At 39.7% G+C, this 22,621-nt stretch overlaps 1 protein-coding gene across 2 annotated transcripts in view; it reads right to left on the bottom strand.

Annotated features, from left to right (window-relative positions):
- RASGRF2 (Ras protein specific guanine nucleotide releasing factor 2) overlaps positions 1-20,363 on the bottom strand; it is a 243,459-nt gene extending 223,096 nt beyond the window's left edge. For both annotated transcript variants that reach the window (XM_081232427.1, XM_081232428.1), the window contains exon 1: positions 19,735-20,363. In XM_081232427.1, coding sequence (XP_081088553.1) covers positions 19,735-20,022 — 288 coding nt within the window. In that variant the 5' untranslated portion in view covers positions 20,023-20,363. The remainder of the gene's footprint in view (positions 1-19,734) is intronic.
- Positions 20,364-22,621: the final 2,258 nt, after the last annotated feature.

Below are 22,621 nucleotides of genomic sequence, written 5' to 3'. Positions count from 1 at the left end.
CTCTGGAAGCATCCTACTTTGCTAGCCAACAAGACTGCCAGGTGAAAAGGCAATGGAGTTTCCTCCTTTATTCAATGTGACAGAGAGTCTCCAAACAAACTTGCCTTCCAGGACCCTAAAATAATCTTCAAATAAAATGTTTCATCTAGCAACCTAAATGTCCATCAACAGATGAATGGATAAAGAAGATGTGGTACATGTATACAATGGAATATTACTCAGCCATAAAAAAAGAATGAAATCATGCCATTTGCAGCAACATGGATGGACCTAGAGATTATCATATTAAATGAAGTAAGTCAAAGAGAGAAAGACAAATATCATATGATATCACTTATTTGTGAAATCTAAAAAAATGATACAAATGAACTTATTTACAAAACAGAAATAGACTCACATGCATAGAAGACAAATTTATGGTTACCAAATGGGATAGTGGGTGGAAAGGGGGCAGATAAATTAGGAGGTTAGGATTAACATATACACACTACTGTATACAAAATAGGTAAATAACAATGACCTACTGTATAGCACTGGGAACTATACTCAATATCTTGTAATAACCTACAGTGGAAAAGAGTCTGAAAAAGAATATATATATATATATATATATATACACACACATATATATAACTGAATCACTTTGCTATACACTTGAAACTAACACAACTTGTAAATTAACTATACCTCAATAAGAATAAATATATTAATGTTTTGTCTAAACAACAAAACCAGAAAGCCCATTAATTTAAATTCACAGCAGTGTACAAGTTTTAAAATAAGGGACATAAGAAGATCAATGGCATTCTTTCAGAAGTTCTGTTTGGGGCCAAAATTATTCTCATTATCAAAAGCCACAGGGAGAGGCATGATGGGGGTGGGCTGGTGGGACACCAGGAATATGAGAGAAATTCTCAGTGGAAAGGATAAGAATAAGCCCAACGAGGGAAGGCAGCTGTCAACAACATTAAAGGTATGAAAGAATGAGTATCCTAACCAGGGAGGGTTTCATTGTTTTGTTTTGGTCTTTTTAAATCACAAAAGGTGATTAACACAATCCAATTTAAGGATGGGCTAGAATTATCAGTCAAATTTGCCATTCTCTAACCACAATGGAAGAATATGAAAAATGAAGACTCACTGCCAAAAAAGTTGATAATTGTGCAGTTGTATGGAGAAGCAACATCTTGAATTTTAGTAATCAAAGATCCTGTGGCTTAGAGGGGCTGCAGGAAGAGATAACAACCAAGATAAGATTAGAGTTAAGCACTTCAAAAACCAAGCACTGAATTTTCCTCTTTCTCACATGGTCATGATATTCCCTATCCTTATATTTAATTATTATCAAAAGGTCAAAGGCCCCCAGCATATGATACAATATAGACATCTATATACCTCTATGCTCTTGCAAATACACATAGAGCAGGGACTTCCCTGGTGGCCCAGTGGTTAAGAATCCATCTTGCAATGCAGGGGACGCCGGTTCAATCCTTGCTCAGGGAACTAAGATCCCACACCACAGCTACTGAGCCTGCGCACTCTGGAGCCCGTGCACCGCAAAAAAAGATCCTGCGTGCCACCATTAAGACCAGACACAGCCAAAAATAAATTTATTAATTTTTTTAAAATTCTTTTAAAAAAACCACACAGGGCTTCCCTGGTGGCGCAGTGGTCGAGAGTCCGCCTGCCGAGGCAGGGGACATGGGTTCGTGCCCCGATCCGCGAAGATCCCACATGCCACGGAGCGGCTAGGCCCGTGAGCCATGGCCGCTGAGCCTGCGCTTCCGGAGCCTGTGCTCCGCAACGGGAGAGGCCACAGCAGTGAGAGGCTCACGTACCGCAAAAAAACAAACAAAAAAAACAAATAAAAAAAACACATAGAGCAAAGAGCACTGAAAACACAAACAAATGTCAAGTATCAGTCTGAAACCTCCCACTTTTCTTTGTGTCTATAATGGTATTATAAAATCAACATAAATTAGTAAAAGTTTATAGAAAAAGGATTACCACATCAACCAAATATGCACATTGATAGGAAACACATTCTAATTTCAGAAAATGTAAAACATTATAATCCAAGTATGCTTAAAATCAATGGAATACGGTAATTTTCGGCATTTCTACTTTATGCATTCAAATGGAGCTCACTTATCATGATCCTAGGCACTCTAACTAATCATAACAAACACCCCCTAGGAAAAGTAAATCCCACCAAAAAGCATTCATAGGTCTACAGCTTTATTTCCCAAAATTAGACTACCATATTTGGCCATATTTGTTTCTGTATTTTACTCACAGATGAGATTGTACTTCCATTCCAGAAATTTACATTTTATGTTGGGTTTTTAACCAGTTACAAAATGACCTTGAAATGCAAGTGGGGCATTTATTAGAGAAAACAGCTTTTAATTAAGGTGGAGAAGTTGGGGAAAATACCCTTATGGTCAGAGTTAAAAGGCTGCCTATCACTTCCTGCTTTTTTGTTTGTTAATTTGTTTGCATATGCCTCCACCTGCCCTGACAATTTTTTCACAAATGTCATCCTGATGTTCACTGCAGCATTACTTACTATACCAAAGCAAAACTTTATAATATTAAAACAACCTAAAGATCCAATAGCAGGAGAATGTTTACATCTGTGTGACAAAGAATGCTGTACAGTAATTTAAAATAATGTTTTCAAAGATATTTACTGGCAAACAAAATGTTCACAATATAATGTTCAATTAAGAAATATCAAGATCCAAAACTCTACATAAATAAAGTATGATCTTGATTATGCTCCACTTTTAAAATGTCTATTTATTATATTCATACACTGAAAAAAAACTCTTGAAGGAAACCCTCCAACAATTCAATACATAATTTTTTCTGAGGAATGGGATTTCAGGAAATTTTAATTTTCTTATTTTTTAGTTCTCTGAGTTTCAAATTTTACACAAAAACATTACTCCTTTTTTGAGCGAATGAATTTTATAATTCATTAATAAGTTTAATAATGTGCCTAAAAAGTTAGAAATTGTAAAGGAAACACAAGTAATATAGAGTTATTAAGAAATCGAATGGATAAAATATGTGAATGCATTTTGAAAGCTAGAGTTACACACCTATATCATTATTTAATTTTTAATTAATAATAATAATTTAAATTTCTATTGCAACTGCATAAAAATAGAAGATTAGATATTAGTTAATGTAGAGGTCTATTTGGGTTCATGAGCTAGTGTCTGAGACACTAGCAAGACAGTTTCAAGATCATAAACCTCAGACCTTTACACTCAATTATTTATAAACAAACAAGCCGTTTTTTATCCCTGACCAAATGTTCAAGAAATTATATAGTGCCTTAATTATTCTCTCAAAGAACTGGAATAAGAATGCAGGTATTTTGACTGGTATCCACTTAGGCTACAATGTTGCAAGAATAACAAATCACTTCTATACATAATTCATGGAATCAGAAAATATATACTATCTATATCCATTCACTGATTTCCTTTCTTTCCCCAGTTTTATTGAGATATAACTGACAAATAACATTGTGTAAGTTTAAAGTGTACATGATGATTTGATATATTATGTGTTGTGAAATGATTACCATGATAAGGCTAGCTAACAAATCCATCACTTCACATAGTAACCACTGTGTTTGTGGAGTGTGTGTGTGCACGCACGCACATGGTGAGAACATTTTAGATCTACTCTCATAGTTAATTTCAAGTATACAATACTGTATTGTATAGTCACCATGGTGTACTTTATTTATTTGTTAGTTAGTTTGTTTGTTTATGGCTGTGTTGGGTCTTCATTGCTGCAGGCAGGCTTTCTCTAGTTGCCGCGAGCGGGGACTACTCTTCATTGCGGTGCGCAGGCTCCTAATTGCGGTGGCTTCTCTTGCTTCAGAGCACAGACCCTAGGCGCATGGGCTCAGTAGTTGTGGCTCACGGGCTCTAGAGCACAGGCTCAGTAGTTGTGGCGCACGGGCTTAGTTGCTCTGCAGCCTGTGGGATATTCCTGGACCAGGGCTCGAACCCATGTCCCCTGCATTGGCAGGCAGATTCTTAACCACTGCATCACCAGGGAAGTCCCCATGGTGTACTTTAGATCCCCAGAAACATTATTTTTATGAATTAAAAATTGCTTTAAAAATGTTCTGTTAGGGGCTTCCCTGGTGGCGCAGTGGTTGGGAGTCCGCCTGCCGATGCAGGGGACACGGGTTCGTGCCCCGGTCTGGGAGGATCCCACGTGCCGCGGAGCGGCTGGGCCCGTGAGCCATGGCTGTTGAGCCTGCGCGTCCGGAGCCTGTGCTCCGCAACGGGAGAGGCCACAACAGTGAGAGGCCCGCATACCGCAAAAAAAAAAAAAAAAAAAAAAAATGTTCTGTTAAATTAGGAGGTTAGGATTAACTTATACACGCTACTATATATAAAACAGATAACTAACAAGGACCTACTGTATAGGACAGGGAACTCTACTCAATATTCTGTAATAACATATATGGAAAAAGGATCTGAAAAGAATATATATATATTCAGTTATATATATATATATATATATATATATATATATCTGATTCACTTTGCTGTACACCTAAAATTAACACAACATTGTAAATCAACTATACACCAATAAATTTTTTTTCAAAAGTTAGGAGGACAACCAACAAAAAATAATAAAAATAAAAATGCTCTGTTTACATGGCAATTTATACCAAAAGGGAGAAAAATATGTAAGCTGTGGATTTATTTATCTTTCAGGATACATTTTAAACACTCTCTGTGAAAAATTGAACTTTTAAAGCACAAATACCAATTTAGCTACATTTTTCTTCAGAAAAAATTACCTATTAATTTCATTTTACTATATTTAATATGTATTACAGTCAGAAGGATCCATACAACAGAAAGTATCTAAATGACAAAGAAAATTTTCTTCACTGATCTATTTAGGTAATATTCTCCTGCACTTAGTAAAAGTAATCTTCCAACTATTTCTTGAGGAATTTGTCATCCACTAAATATTCTCCATAGAACTTAAGAACCTTGGGCTCACAAAGATGCCAACAAATTGGGCAGAGAAGCCATCTGGTTCTCAAAATGGATAAAATGAACAGAACACACACCTGCAGTAAGCAAACTTTCAATTAATTTGCTGTTTAAACAGCCCTCACTTAAATGAAAAAATATAATTGTAAAGAATTTAAAAGTAATATTCTTGTAGCATTTTAGTTTACAAAACACTTTTCATATAGATTACCTCAATTAATTTAATATTCCCACTTTCTTTACAAGGTAGGAATTATCATGCCCATTTTCCAGATGAGGAAACGGTTAAGCCTCAGAATCCATACATTGTTAAAGGTGAATCTAGAACTTGAACTCGGGAACTTCACCTCAATGTACTGGGCATTCTGTACCATTTAACCAGATGGCATGCCATTGCATCTTCAGCGCTGTAAGACAAGGACATGGCAGGAGAACAGGAAGAAGGATGGTCTCAGCTTAAACTGGCATGCGGAAAATGAACTTGGATAATAACATTCACAGAGGAAATTACAGCTAAGGCACTAGAATCACAAGATGCTACGGTTCAACCATTTGACTGCACAATTTCAGAGACAACAGGTGAAACTTGCCAGCAAAACAAATACAAGAAGATACTTTGGCCTGGAACACAAAGACTGAGTACATATAAATGCCTTCTCCTTTGCTCACATTGACATTGATGGCACAAGCTGCAAGTACCATTCTCAGTTGCCTAATGTTTCAGACAACAGTATTTGCTGCTCTGGGTCAGGAGAGACTACAATCCAGTTAGACCTGGTGGCCAAAAAGCAGTAGCATAAATCAAAGCACTGAGGATGTGGACTCACTTCAAAACATAAGCGATCTTACCAGAGTCAAGAGACAGAGCATAGGCAAGGTCAGAAATGGCAGGGAGGGCTATGTCTTCTACATCTTCAACACTGGGCCCCTCAAGGTGCTAAGCAGACACCAAGAAGGAAGCCCGTGCTAGAAATCAGCAGCACGGGAGAAAGACAGGGATGCTTTGGAAACAGACTGACCTGTTCCCCAACACCCCACTCTCCACCACATCAGCACAGGGCCAAGCATACAGAGATTATAGAGGTTACATAAACTGGTTCAAATGCTTCCCTTGGATAAGTATGGGCCCATAGCTTTGCTTGTTGACATATAACATATATAACATATAGTTTCCTTGGGTGGAAGCTACAACTTACTGTATGGGCTTTATGAACGTGGCCAGATCAGACTGAGAAGTTTTCCACCTAAACTGCAAATGTACCAAGGCGGAGAAGAATGAGATCGAAGACAAAAACTTTTCCCTCCTGGTTATATATTTCTAGCTCCTAGTTGAGGGCCAAGATCAACAAATGCTAAGTCACTAAACTAGGCTCTATTAACCAAGTTTGCCACTTAGTTAAATTTTTCCCTGGGAGAATTACTAAACCACTAAAGCCTCAGTATTCTTCTCTGTAAAATAAAGAGGATACCGTTATCTCGGGATGGTTGTGAAGATTAAATGAGATAATATATGTAAAGTGCTTGGCTCTTTAACCCCAAATCAGCATTTAATGGTAACTCTTACAATTGTATAATACAAAACAATGTTCATAAAATACTAACAAATTAGTATCCTAAATGAAATAGTCTAATTTTACTTTGTTTTACTTTCCAAGAAAAAAGGGCTAACTTATGCCTGGAGAAAGATGACTGCTTTAAATTAAACGCTCATCAACTAAGATAGATAGATAGATAGACAGACAGACAGACAGGTATACATACACACATAGTTAGATAGATGGTAGACAGACATCAGATATGAGAAGACAATCTAAAAGTTTAAACTAAATCTACTATGTTAGGAATAAAATGGGACTTACACCGCGGTACCCTCAAAATATACACCTCACCACTCTGTAGTGGTATAAAGATAAACATCTGTAAAAAAAAATCTTACAACTACAAAATGAAGTTTTTGTTTTATTTTCTTCAAAAACACCATATTCAAAGATGTGCTGAATTAAATTGATAAAATAAGGGTTAGTTGTGATTTGACTTCTTAGTATTTTATCATTACTGAATTAGAAGTAATTAACAGATAAATTTCCAGAAAAAAGAAACAAGATAACTTTTCCACTGCTTTGAAAGGAGTTTCACTCATTTTTAGACTCACTATTAAAACTCATTTCTAAGTGGTAATGACCAGGTAGCTTGTTACAGACCCTCACCTACCACTCCAACACACACACACTAAGAACAACTAGAAAAGCTGCACACAACACACACACGCACATACACATACACACACACACACACACAAAATAATCCATTTGAAAGCATCAGTGAGTTAACAAGGCAGCCAGGACCTTGTTAAGGTCTAAGATATCTAAGGAGTAAAGACACCTTAGAGAAGGGAAGTCAACTAGTGGGCCTGACAGCCTTTGAAGTTGTTCCACTGAAGGAATTTGCCAATTTCTAAGTAGTACAGAGCCAAGAGGCTAAGAGACCAGGCAGAAAGCGACAATTAAGAGGCTGGAAATCAGCACTGAGTTTTTGGCAGTCCCATGGGGCATGTAAGAGACCAAGGAGGAAGGGGTTATGTAAACACCCAGAATTCCTGATAAGACCTTGGAAAGGCTATACGACAGAAATTAGGACAAACTGGAATAGTGTTCTCACAAACCTGAAACCTAACTTTCATCAGCTCATTCTCAGAATGGATTAGTGTAAATTACTCCACATTAATGCCTGCAAGAAAGCAAAAGTAAATCCTCTCTGAAGGAAAACACATCACGCAGAGCCTAAAATTACCTCTGATTTTTCAAACACAATGTCCACCATCCAAACAAAATTACAAGGCATGCAGGTGACCATTAGCTTACAGCTGAGTGCCTGTCAAAACTGACCCATAGAGGTCTTGTAACTCTCCAGCTTGAAATTCCCATTTTGGATGAATCAGTTCAGACTCAAGAACTAACAAGGTGCGAATGGCTAAAACCTTGTTTGTTCAATGGAAAAGGTATATTCAAGAATGTAGCTGGTCTGGCCCCAGAAGCATCTCAGCTTTACATTTTAAAAAGTAGCAAGTATCTCTCTGTGGGGAACCTTATCTGCTCTGCTACCTGAGGCAAAGCCACTGACTCAATAGGGTCCTTGATTCACAGAAATTCCCTAAATATCTGGGCCCGGTTCACTGATGGTTTGGCTAAGCTGAAACCCAGTGGTATCCATTGGGGTGCTGTGGCTAGTCAGCCTCAGTGTCAGCTATGCAGAAGAAAAAGCAGATGTAGTTGCTCCAGTCAGAGGGTAGGGCTCAGACTTTTGGGCTGGTGCCAGTGGCAGAGCTGTTTGGTCTGCCACTTGCAAAACTATAGACTGTAAGATTAAAGAGACCCTTCTTTGGAAACATGAACCTGGGAACAAACCATGTCTGCTGACTGAACTGTATGGATCAGTCATGTAGATGTCCACAGGAAGGACTGTGGAATCAAGGGCTGTGGAATCAACTGGAATCAAGCTCTGCTGGAGCCTGACTCTGTTTCTAATGCGGAAGGCTACCACTGCAGGGCAGACTTGTGATGCCTGCCAAAAGTTGACCCATTTGTCTCACAATGGGAGAGGCCATGTCACAAGGGGTGCAACCCCTCCCACTCCTGGTAGATTGGCTACACCAGACATTCAAAGCCCTCTCAGGACTAGCAATGCTACCTCACCACTGTCGATACTTTTTTAGGTTACTGGTTAGCTGTTTCCAGTCACACCATTGTGGCCCTTGAAACTAATCTGTATACTCAACAATGGACTGACTGTCCAACCCTTTCTCCCTCATTCCCTCCTGGTCCATATACTTTAATAAGGCAGTTTGATCAGTGAGTGCAGGTATTCCAAGAAAGGGGTCATCCCTTCTTGGCCACTTCCTGGGTAATGATCAGGACAAAAGGGGAAGAATTACAGGGCATTATACAGATATATTTTGAAAACTGAGGATTCTGTCTTAACCAGCGCTGGTCATGATGCATTTCTCTTTCCCTAACAGCACCCCCAGGCCAGCCTAGATGACACAACCTACAGGTGGCAGCAGAGCTGAAAGGGGGTGTCAGGGATTCAAGCTTAACTCTGGTTAAGTTTTATAAAAGTACCTTGTCCCTCTTGCACCTGACCCTTCCAGATGAGAGGTGTAGGTGCGAGTTGGGGACGACTGGAAACAAAGTGAAGTTAGAGCTTCTGAAATGGGACACCCAGTTTTGTGAATAACACTGCTATGAAAATTCTTGTACAAGTCTTTGGTGCATATACATCTATGCATCTCTAGAGGAAGAGCAACAACCCAACACCTGGGGAGGGAACACCTCAGACCCTAGAAGGTATGAGGGAGAAAAGAACATTATGATTTTTTGTCTTTTTGAATTGCCCCTGGAGCCTTCCTCCAAAGGCAAAACATCCTAGTGTGGCAGTCCAAAGCTGCTGCAAGTGCATTCTGTTTTACTTACTGCTGCATCTTTTGTGATGCACTTGATTGCTTTGACCACAGAGCAGCAAGGGAAGGCTCCAGCTCCTGCACCTTCTACACAAAGCACCTCCGGATGCTGTCCCCATCCCCATTCATTTCATGGGCAGAAAAATGCCACAAAGAAAAAGACAGATAGCTTATACGACATTAAAGTTTTAAACTTCTCTTCATCAAATGACACCTGTCAGAAAGTAGAAAGGCAAACCAGAGTAGGAGAAAATATTTCCAATACATATAACTGACAAAGGACTCGTGTCTTCATATATACTAAGATGAACAAGCTGATGTTCAATTATTTTTGATATTCAAAAATGGCCATTCATAGAGTTTAACTTAATATTTTAAAACTCCTACAGATCAATAAGACAGCTCAATTTTTTTTTAAATGGGCAAAAGGTTGAACAAGCACTTCAAAACAGAGAACAATCAAATGGTCAAGAAACACCTGAAAAAGTGTTCAACCTAATTATCAGAGAAATGAAAATGAAAACCAAAATGAGATACTGCTACACACCCACTAGAATGCTTAAAACTAAAAAGACTGATAATACCAAGTATTAGCAAGAATGTAGAGCAATTGGAATTCTTATACACTGCTAGCGGGAACATAAATTGATTTACCTATTTCGGAAAACTGTTTAGCAATAATTACTGAAGTTGAATGTAAGTAAGTCCTATGAACCAACAAGTTCATTCCTGGGTATAATACTGAACAGAAATGTATACATTTATGCGCACAAAATATCTGTACAAGAATTTCCATAGACATATTATCTGTAATAGCTTCAATCTGGAAACAATCCAAGTGTTCCATCAACAGTAGATAAAGAATGGATAAAGAAACTGTTGTATACTCATCCAGTGGAATACTACAAAGAAACTGAAAAGGAATGAATCACAATACCCAAAGACATCGATGAATCTCACAGATATGATGTTGAGGGAAAGAAGTCTGACACAGAAGAGTACTTATTGCATGAGTCAATGACAAAGTTCAAAAACAGGCAAAAGCAATCCATGATGTTAGAAGTAAGGATAGTGGCTACCCATGGGTAGGAGCATTGAAGAGGAATAGACATGAGGTTAGTTTCTGGAGGGCTGATCATGTCAATGGCTTGATCTGGATGCTGCTTACAAAAATATATTCACTTTGTGAAAATTCAGGAAGCAGCACACTTATGATTTGTGCACTTTTCTATATGTATGCTATACTTTGAAAAATATGCTTAAGTTATTGTTAAAAGAACAACATTCAATAATTTTTAATATTAAAGTATTAAGAAAGGAAAGAGAAATTATGAACATGAACCCTTAGCAACACAGGAGGCCTATCAGGACCAGAGGACAGAAACTGTCTTACTGGAAAGATCTTATTGATAAGGTAAGGATGTACAGCTACTACTGAGGGAAAAGAAGGTGGCTTAAATGCATAAATATTAGTTGGTGAAAATAATATTTACTAGCTTGATGAATACACTGGACATGTCAATAATAATGTCTCTCACACCCACCAAACTTTCCATGAAAATCCCTCACCCACAGTCCCTGCTGTTTGACAGCCAATTTATGGACCGGTCAGAGACCAATGGTCTTGTCTAGCCCCCAAAATGTGAACTGAGTCAATCAGATTCTCTCTCACAGAAAGACAAGCTTGAATATACTGAGTGAATAAGAGATGCTGCAGTGAGAACTGAAGCAGTAAAAGCAGAGAGAAAGGGGCCACAATATGTTGAGTCAGTATCACGAGGGGCACAGCAGCCTGAAGGAGGGGAAGCAGAAATTATGAGAAAACAGAAGCAGTAAGGAACCAAAGACGCATAAACACACTGAAAAACATGTTAGCCAGTACCAATGTCCAAAGCACAGCTAGGTCACAATAAATGTAGAGCGGTACTTGCCCTTATATTGCCCTACAATATTCCCACTGTCCCCCACCACACACAGAGGTGCCCATTATTCAAGACAACTTGAGTTCGTATCTCTCCCTTGTAATCAAAAGAGCCTAAGGCAAGGGCTTCCCTGGTGGCGCAGTGGTTGAGAGTCTGCCTGCCGATGCAGGGGACACAGGTTCGTGCCCCGGTCCGGGAAGATCCCACATGCTGCGGAGCGGCTGGGCCCGTGAGCCATGGCCACTGAGCCTGCGCGTCCGGAGCCTGTGCTCCACAAAGGGAGAGGCCACAACAGTGAGAGGCCCACTTACCGCAAAAAAAAAAAAAAGAGCCTAAGGCAAACAATCATGTGACAGAGACCAACTCACCCTAGAAAAGCTTAGCAACACTAGAGAAAGCAAACTGCACACTTGATTAATGAAACCTTAGTAATTGCCTTAAAATAGCATTGCCTACTGTTGGGTCTCAGAATTGATTCTGAAAGAATCAGAGGAGAAAGCACTCACTCAACTCTAAACAAGACTCTTCCAGCTGCTGGAAGAGTTTGGTAAATGCACTTCAATAAAGAAAAGAAGATCCCTCAGTAACAGAGCCACCAATAATTTAATTTCTTCTAGAGTGTGGTCAAATCATGAAAATACCTCTACACCACGATCATGGTTAAAACTGATTTCAAATTTTTCTTTAGGATTTAACATGCCAGAACTTATTTAAAAGCTAATTCTACTACCTTTATGTCTTCACAACTACCGTCTCAAGCTTTCTCCTTTAAAATGATATCAAAGAAACAAAAAGATGATGACAATTACAGTAACACACATTAAAAGAGAAACACATTACAAACTATTTCCCCGATCGTTCTTTTCAGAGCTACACCTAGTACAATCTTCAGCGCCAAACAAGAGCTATGCCAAAACCCAAAAACTTCCTTATTTACAAGTGAAATAATGATGTCTGGGATTTGCTTTAAGATAGTTGAACAACAACAATAAAAAAAGGCATGTGTGGAGAAAAACAGAGATAACAAGAAAGCAGAAAGCTGAAGATTGTTGAAGCTGGACGATGAGTATATTGGTGTTCCCTAAACTGTTCTATTTTGTCTGTGTTAAATTAAAAGTATTTTTTAAAGAGGAAGGAAGGAAAAAAACACCTAAGTGACCCTAGTAATGAAAGCAACAAGAAGAAAATCAAAAAAGAATTATATTAGAAAGGGAGTAATAGAAACACCAGCTGACATATGTGCTATGTATGTGCTGCGCCCTGTGTGGAGAGCTTGGCATGGACTGTTGCCTATGAGTCTCCCAACAACTGGATGATGTAGGTACTATCGTGATCCCCATCACAGGCAGGGGTCCAGGCTTAGAAAGAGAAATCGCTCATCATGTATCTGGTAAGCAGCTGAGCGGAGACTGAAACCCCCGCGGTTTAACTCCTGAACGGAACCATACACAATACTACCATCTGACCTGGAAAGTGATATTCTTAAAGTTAAAAGAAAGCAAATTCATACTGGATATGAGTGGCCTCCTATACCTATGCATCACTGACATTATCTTGTTATGACTCCTTCTGTAAAGAGTTATGATGCTCCACAGTGAGCCTTAGGCCAGGCTACTACCTCCCCATTCCCACATTTCTAACCCAGGAAACCTCCTAGCTTTCCATTTGTCCCTCTATTTGACAGCACTAACCCTCCTGTTTACATTAGTCACACAAATGGCATGAGTTCATAAATACAGTTCGGGAAATGAATCAGGCATTGTCTACATTAAATCATAAAATGACAAAACAAAACATTTTAGGAACCTGAAAAGAATGCGAATACCAGTAACCAGGGTCCCTCAGATCCCTGGCTGTTTCCATCATCATCATTGGTCTCAGCAATGTCACAATGGTAAGTATGGGAAGAGCTAATAAAAGAAATTATGGCCTACATTTAAAAAAATGAAGCACTAGGGCCTCCCTGGTGGCGCAGTGGTTGGGAGTCCGCCTGCGGATGCAGGGGACGCGGGTTCGTGCCCTGGTCTGGGAAGATCCCACATGCTGCGGAGCGGCTGGGCCCGTGAGCCATGGCCGCTGAGCCTGCGCGTCCGAAGCCTGTGCTCCACAACGGGAGAGGCCACAACAGTGAGAGGCCCGCGTAACGCAAAAAAAAAAAAAATGAAGCACTAAAGGGTCAATAAATTTTATTTTTAAGCATAGCTTTTCTTAAGGTTGTTTTATTTGTATCTTCTCAGATCTTATGAGAATTCTATTTTTCATTAACTTACTATACTCTGATGCTGTAACTTACACAGCCCTCCCCAACTTTCTCATTTCTTCCTTTACAGTTCAAAAAGAAAAGAAATATTATTTAAATAAACACAGATCAACTCAAACTTGGTTTTTTTTTCTGCCCTCTCCCTAAAAGTATATTTGAAGCATTTTGTATTCCCTATGAGGAGTTTTAAGAAAAATGATTTGAATCTTCATTTTTCGTGAAGCGTTTTTCCAGTGCTAGTAAAAAGGAAAAGTGTGAGAACATGTGCTTTCTGCATCCTTGTTCCACTTTATGATACCAATGTTTTCTCAAGTAAAAGAAAAAGGAAAACTTGCTGCTGTTTGGGGTTTTTTCCCCCCAAAGTATACACACAATCATATTTGAATTCCTTGGGCAAAAATGGTAAAATATACCCTTTGGTGGAGCCAAAATAATGTATTTCTAACTTCACAATCAGCTAATATTTGAAAATTACACCAACTGAAATGTAATGAATAATTTTGGAATAATGGTTAATTTTTAGAATAATGGCCAAATATTATACAGTAACCAAACATTTACCATAGTGCTATATTGATACCTAACAAATACCGTTTCTAGTTTTGTTTCAATATTAACTAAGATTTTACTATACATAGTCTTGAATTAAGATAAACTAATTTCAGAGAGGAATTTATACCGTGATTAACTTAAAATCATTAGTCCTGTAAAATAAAGCACCCCAAATTGTACACCGATTGGATTTACAACTCATGTCTTGAAATACATGTCTTAATGATACAAATAAAAACCTATAAACTCCAACATATATAACTGCATAACAAATGTTTAATATTTAATGATGGAAGATAAACTCAATAAACATATACACATACAAACACATATCCCTTTCTTATAGGACAAATAAACAGGCATAAAAACATAAAGCTACTTTAAAATTGTGAAATTGGGATTTCAGACCTGAGTGAATCCATATTATTTGTCAATATGGTTTATTTCATTACAAAATAATCTTAAATACTAGCTTTTTCTATTCTACAAAATTAAAATTATACTGATGTAGCATGCATATTTATTGAAAAATATGGACAAGGTCAACTAAAAAGTATAATCTGCATTAAACAAACAGCAATACCAACAACTGTTTTAACAAACTACCAATATTTGCTTGCAAAAACCAGAAACATTTACTTATCATACATGCTTTAGGACTTATCATCCAATGAAAGAAAAATATCTCTATTTTTTAATTCCTGAAAGAAAGTAAAAAATTTGTTATCACACTACAAATATTTTCCACCATTTAGTAGTGCATTTAGCGCTCACTTATTAAAACCCACAGAAAAATACTTGTCCCAATAAAAATTCATTTTTATGTACATCCGTCACATCAAAGATGGATTTTTCTATGTAGAATTCTTAACGATAAGCACAATAATATAAATAGTAAGGTTTAGTGTAGTCAAAATTAAAAGAACTATATTTTGCTAATCCATAGGTTATTTTTCTTCACTTAAATCTAAATTGGAAGAATGATTACAAAGTTCAAGTGATAAATCATTTCTTTCCTAAATTACATTTTTAAATGTTTTACAAGATTTAACAAATACTTTTATTCCATTTGCCCTTTATTTGTGTTCAATAAGCAAACACCGAAAGGGAAACACTGAGTTTGTTATTATACTTCAATTAAACAACATGAACTGGAACAAAAACCCATGACCTACACTCCCCACCCTCTACAACTATTTCAGGGCTTGCATGCAGCTCTGCCTAATTTGATAAAATGATTAAAATCTTCTGCTGGTGGACAAGTTTGGAAGGCTAAAATGACTAGCTAGAAATGAGGTGACAGGGGAAATCACATAACCCTTAATCCCTTTAAAATTAAATCAACACGTTTAATTCAGCACTAATATGACAAGTATCTACTACTTGAAACCTCCAGAACTAAGGAGATATTCCACCCACCTACCCACCCACCCCCCACCCCCACCGAGACAACTGAAATCAGGCTGAATAGACCACTTAACATTCCCAGGAAAATAAGAGTACAGATGGCTTTGTTCCTGTACGTCTCTCCTGCTAGCAGGCAAGACAGATACAACCACTTAAACAGATCAGGCTAATTGGGATGTGTATTTTCACCCTCAGAGCAAATAGTTTTAAAGATTCCTTACTGAAGTAAACGAATGCCATGTAAAACTGTTTAAACATAAATCTCATTTTTCTTTGAAAATGTAATGGTCTGCAATTATATTTCTCAAGAATCGAACCTGTCCTGTAAACGGTTTTTAAGGGGAAATAAGAATAAACAAAACAGTGATCCACATACTACAACCCCAGCCCCTATTCCACCCAAATTTGAAATTTCTTGAACCTCAGTGGATTTAAATAGTCTCCTTAATAAGGCACTCTTCAAGATTATTCAATCTTCATACCTAGAGTTGGACTTTGGTCATCTCCTAAAACTCTTTAAGCCTCAGTCTTATCATAGGTAAAAATGAAAGAACATTACCAGTCTCCAAGAGCTGAAGTGAGGTTCAAGTTAGATTCAGTAATGGAAGATAACACTGAGCTTGGCACATAGAAGGTACTTATTACATACAAATTCCCTTCCTCCTTAAACACCTTCACCTGGAACAAAAGGTAAGCTTTTCATTTTCCATAAATGGAGCTCTTTTAGAAAGAAGTACCACCAACACACATTTTCGAGAAAATGAACATCACTTAAAAATTTCCATAACTGAACACATTTTGATTATATCACCATAACTATCCCTAAGAAATAGCTGCTACAGAAGGATGATAAGAGAGCCTTGCAATCTCCCAAGGAGCTTCCAAAGTGAAATCTTGGGACACTATTGAGAAAATGGAGCAATGCAAATATTCCTTCAACCTATGCACATTTGGAAAGTGAAAAATACCTTTCTTTTTTCTTCTTAACTGGAAACAGTTTAAGATAAAATAGTCAAAGAAAGGAAGGAAGGAAGGAAGGAAGACGGGAGGGAGGAAGGGAAGGAGGAGAGGGAGGGAGGGAGGAAAGATGGAAGGAAAGAAGAAAAAAAGGAAAAAACCTTAATTTTCTTTTGTCAACCAACTTACTTTGAATTATTATTTAGAAGAAGCAAACCAATGAATGTTTTCTTCTTATAATTTACCACAGTTAATTAGAATTTTTAAATTATTTGAAGGAGAAATAGAATTTAAACGGGCAAGAATGATTAGAGGCATTTTATAGCAAGAATTACATCAACTGTCACTGTCATTACAATGTGTCGCCCTCCAATATGAATGATAAGAACGTCTTTGTCTCAAGCAGTCATGTTTCTATAGTTTTGCACATCTGCTGACTAGATTATCAGAATATCCACTTCAATCACCTGCTTGGCCTTAACTACTCAGATGCAGTGTTTATTACAGAGACTGATAATCTTTAAATCTTGTGAAATTGTCTTTCACATCCTGTGCACAGCAAAACGCTCACACTCTCTGTTATAATCTTAGAAATAGGAGATGTCATTATTGGAAGATAACTCAGGAATCATCCTAGCCAAACTCTTAATTTTTATTAACACATCTGAAAACAGATTTCATTAATAGAAAAAACAGAGGAAATGTTAAGAGATTTGCCTTTAAGAAGTCACACAGAAATGGTGGAGGAAGCCCATTCTGCCTCCCTAAGTCCTGTTTCAAGCCCTAACCTTCAAGTATGTTTATGGGGTTGATGGAGACATATATGTGGAAAGTTCCAGAAGCATATTTGGAGAAGCAGACCTTGACAGGATCCCTGCTCAGCGCCTCACATCCACCCTCTACCTCACCAGTTTCACAGGTCCACCATGTCTAGGTGCCTGAGATGAAGTGAGCACATTAGCAATACAAATTAACTGAAAGAGAACCAACTGCATAAACTGTAGATTTAAGGTAAACTTTTTTTTGTTTCTTATCTTTGCAGTTTCTTCTTCATTCTTCAAACACACCCAGACAGACAGTGTTACACAAAAATATCAGTCTGCTAAGCCAACCCAAGTCACAAAAGCATGTCTAACACAAGACAAACTGACAGATTTCCCAATCCAACTCCTAATCCATTTTGGAGTGCTTGCTTCTCTACATCTCAGTTTTACTACAAACACCAAAGGTTCTAATTTCTAACCTCGAAGAGATGTATAAATGATTGAGAAATACTCATAACTTGTATGATGATAAACAGAGAAAAAAATTCTCAATAAGGGGACCTTTTTAGGACTTCCATTAGAAAGTGGCATGAAAGTCAAATTAGTTGGAGGTTACATTTCTTTATAAAGTATAGTTTAAAGAAAATTGTCCTGAAGATGAGAGTCTGGATATTCTTCAAGTAGAAAAATCTTGGTTTTCATATGTTAACAGGTCAGACAACCATGTTAAGGTGCAACAGGTAACAACTCCCCACTCTCAGCTCATAACAAAAGTGGCTATCTCCTGATATTATTATAAACACAAAGAGAAAAAATTATCTGTAACTGAGTCAATGATGTATCTTCAGAATAATTTCAAGTACCCTATTTTAGTATAGACATAATAACACTTTAAAAACCTACTGGTTTTTGCTCCCATGGGCCTTGGAACACATGCCTTAAAAAAAAACCTCACCAATGAAAAAGAAAAAAAAAAAAAGATCCTGAAAAAAGTCTCTACCTATTTCCTCAAAACCCCTCCTCCTGCTCTCAGTTTAATTTTTAAAATGCCTGACTTGAAATTTAAACTTATATTTCCAGTATCTATATCTACAAAATTGGAAATCAGTTTTTCAAAGAACTCTCAACATGCCCTCAAAAACCAAAGGGAATATTTTTAAATTTTCGGATGTATAAGTGTTATACCAAGTTTAATCAGTTAAGTCTGAATGATTTATTGTGAAACCAAAGCGAAAAAAATCAAACTTCTGGTTGATCTAGTTTTAGCTCCTCTTAATTTTACACATTGTTTTATGAGCCCCCAGGGGTTATGTAGGCATTTTACTCATCTTTCCATCGCTAGCGCCTCTCACAGCCGCCCTCGGGGATTTGCAGTAGAAGCTGTTTGGCCTGACTTACATGGAAAATTAAGCTCTAAAAATTTTTATGCAACAACAAAGACCATCAGCCTCTTTTTTTCAAGGTGGAGATCTAGAAGCAAAGTGAGAACATTTGGGAGCATAAAATTAGTCTGCTTTAACTTTAATAAGAAATGGTGATTGAAAAAAGTACAAATTTCGCACTTGCAGGAATGGGAGGGGGGGCGGGAGTTACTAAATCTGGAGTGTTTTTTCCTCCCTAAGTGCAAAACATAGCAAAACTAATAAAATTATGACCCAGAATAAAAAGGTCACATTCATTCTCAAAGCATTCATTTAAAAGTATACAGAAGCGTTCTTTAAAAATGCCCGCATATTTACACATAGCAGGAATGTGGCTACCAAATATTAATCCTGAGGGAAACGGATACACATTTACCTTCATAATTAGACACAGCAGGCCAAATGTTAAAGTAAACTGACATAAACCACAAAGACAGATTGAAAGTGACCAACAGAAAGTGCCCATCCGTCCTGGGAGCCCCGCTTGTGCCCCGCACAGCCATTGATCCAACATCTGCAGGCAAAAAAACCTACACTCACTAGCCGGGTGACGGAGAAACCAAACTTTTACAAATAAGTTAGTTCCGTCTTGCCAATCTACACCCAACAGGTGTCAACACACATCGCCACACAAAGTCCTTCCGAACAAGGTGTAAAGAAGCAATGTAAGGTTAGCAAGGAAGCTGCAATGACCCGACAGCTTTCGGGGTCTCGGAAAATATAAAGCCGAGCCCCTATTCCAACGGATCACAAGGAGACGGACGACAAGGCGGGGATGGAGATGGGGAGGCGGAGGAGGGGAGCTGTCCCGCCACAGACGCCGCAGGGGAATCTCGAAATCTCGGAGGGTGGTCCCACTGTCGCATCGGGCCCTGGACCTCTGGGCTTAGAAGAACTGGGTATTGCCGCGGCCGCAGGCAGGGAGACGGGGAGGGGATGGCGCGTGGTACCTGCTTATCCAGAGCGTCCCGGGCGCCGCCCGGCCCGGCCCCGGCCCTGGGCGGCGCGAGTGCCCGCTCGCAGCTGCAGCCCTCCAGGAGGTACATGCCCGCCGGGCGGCAGCTCTGCTCGCCCTCAAAGTAGAAGAGCACATTCTGGTAGAGGGCGAACCACTTTTCGTGCCAGCGGCTCGCCTCGGTTGCCTTCTTGCTCAGGAAGCCGCGCTTGGTGCCCTCTTTGCGGGCTAGGAAGGCCAGGTACAGGGCGTGCCCCTCGTTGTAGCGCACGCTCTTCTGCATGGTGAGGGCGCTGGGGTCTCACCCCTGCCTCGCGGCCATCTCCCGCCGGCTCGTCCGAAGGCGCGCCCGCTCGGCTCCCGACGGCGGACGACTCCCCTTTTCCGGGCGCCGCGCACAGGGCACGCCGTCGGCCTTCCGGGCGCGGCGCGGCGCGGCGCGGCGCGGGTCCGAGGGGCGCCGGTCTGTGGTCGGGGCACGTTGTCTTCCGCCACCGCCGCCCTCCTGGCCGAGCGAAGCCCCCGGAGCCCCCGACGCCCGCGTGGAGGGAGAGTGGCCCCGCGAGGGCGGCCGGCCGGCCGTTTCTTTGCCCAAAGTTGCGGGAGCCCGAGCCCCCGCGGCGGGCTGGGGCGGCGCAACGCGCCGCAGCCTGTGGAGGACTGTCCTCGGGCAACTCGCTCCGGGAGACAGAAGGTAAAACGTCACGTGGTAGATCAGCTGTAATCGGCTTGGAGACCGATTTAAAGGGCAAAGTCAGCGCGGCGGCGGTGACGGCGGCGCAGCCCGCTTAACCGCAGCGCGCGTCCCTCCCTCGCCCGCCGGCCAGGCCGCTGCCTCTGCTCCGGCCGCGAAGGGGCGGTTCGCGCAGAGGTGGAGGCGTGCGGCGACCGCACACACCCGCTCACACGCGCGCTCGATCGCACGCGCACACACACACACACACATACACACAAGTATATAGACTCACAAACACAGGCAAATGCACACTCACAGGGTGCGCACAGTCCAAACACTTGGCGTTTGCACAATTACACACTCACACGCATACAAACAGGAACACACAAATACACAGTCACAGACACCACACACTCCAAAACCCACAAATATATTCGCACAAATACACACAATGCAATACTTAACACAGAAAATTATGCACTCACATATATACAAATAACACCCACAACGTGCATTCCTACACACAAAAATACAAACCCATTTACGAATACACACGTAGGCAACCACACACATGCACACACTGACACGTTCACCCAAACACACATTTAGACACACAAATCATACACTCATCCACACGTTCAACCACACGCACACAATATAGACACACGCACACTTTTACACTCATACACACACCCATACAAACTGCACACAAATACACACCCATACACAACACGTTTATATTCACACATTCATGGTCATACACTCTCACAAACAAATGACCATATACAAACACATACATGAACACACACATGAACACACAAATGCACGAACACATTCACTCAAAAGTACACACAAATAACATTCATACACAAGCAATCACAAACATACAAATACACATTCATGCAAATTCATACACTTCCACAAACCCACTGACACAACACACTCACCTGCCACATCCACATCCTCACACTCATCCACGACTGGGTTTCCATGGCAGTGGGTGGAGTCACAGGATGGCTTTGCATAACGGGCAACCTTGACTTTTCCACCTGTACTTGCACAGCTGTATTTAAAACTCGAGGTGAAGGTTAACGAGTGTGACTCTCCTGTTCGCAGAAAGGTATCGGATGCTGTTGGTTCCCTGTCAATGACCGTGATTTCTCAGGATTAAGATGAAAGAGACTAAATTTTAAGCAGAGTTTTCAACCAGGAAAAAATACCCAAACAGGGAGACTTGTGGCCCCTTACAGAATCGATTCCTCAGAGGCCACGTTGTCATAGGTTCATTAGATACCCTTGCTGGGACTGGGATTCGTTTGATAAATAAATCTCACAGGTTCAGCCAGAAAACCAAGACCCCTAGTATACAATATAAGTGGAAAAGAAATGATGTGCACAGCAGCTGTGAGAGAAATCTAGTGAACACTCCAGGGAGTACCAGTGTTTGATTCTGCTATATACATTTTTTAGTCCCCTTAGTCACTTATCATAAAAATGGTTTGTCAACGTGTTTATTGTTAAAGACAAAATAATAATGATAATAATAAAATCCTTTTCTGGGCCATGAATCTGCCACAATACACCTGTCTTGTACCACTAGTTGTGAGTTCATTAACTGGTAGTCCAGGGCTTCTGCTGTAAGTTGTGTTTTTGCAGAATATTTTAACCCTGCCTCACTGAGCAGCTGAGTGTTTCCATTTTACCTCAAAAAAATCACTATTAAAAACTATAGGGAAATTGCCATTTGAAATTACAGTATGAGCACTGTGGTCATTTTCCTTTACATATTTTTAAATATCTAAAGGACAGTGCTTTGCAGATTTGGGTTTAACTCAGCTGGGAGCTTGCATTGTTCTTTAGAGGAGATACAAGTATAGAGACACTAAGTAAATGTGGACAAGGTTTTGAGCCAGATTCTAGATGCAGAAAAGATGGCAATTGCCTCAGGAGGCTGTGATCTAAACCCCATGAGCGAGTTGGCAGCAGTATAGTTGACGAGCTCCATTTTTGAGTGGAAACCATTAAGGGTGTGAAGTCAGTACAAAAACAATTTTGCAATGAGTATTTAGAACTCCGAACCACTTGTGTTTTTTCAGATGTGAAACTTTTTTTTCCCCAATAAGCAAAGTCTCTGGTGTTGAGGCTAATTTCAGTGCTTATTTATCCTTTCTGTCTACTCAAATATCCTTTGATTTGAACCACAAGA

This window comes from Mesoplodon bidens (assembly GCF_964165515.1).
Source record: "Mesoplodon bidens genome assembly, chromosome: 4".
NCBI lineage: Eukaryota > Metazoa > Chordata > Mammalia > Artiodactyla > Ziphiidae > Mesoplodon > Mesoplodon bidens.
This window is presented reverse-complemented; position numbering and strand designations above follow the sequence as displayed.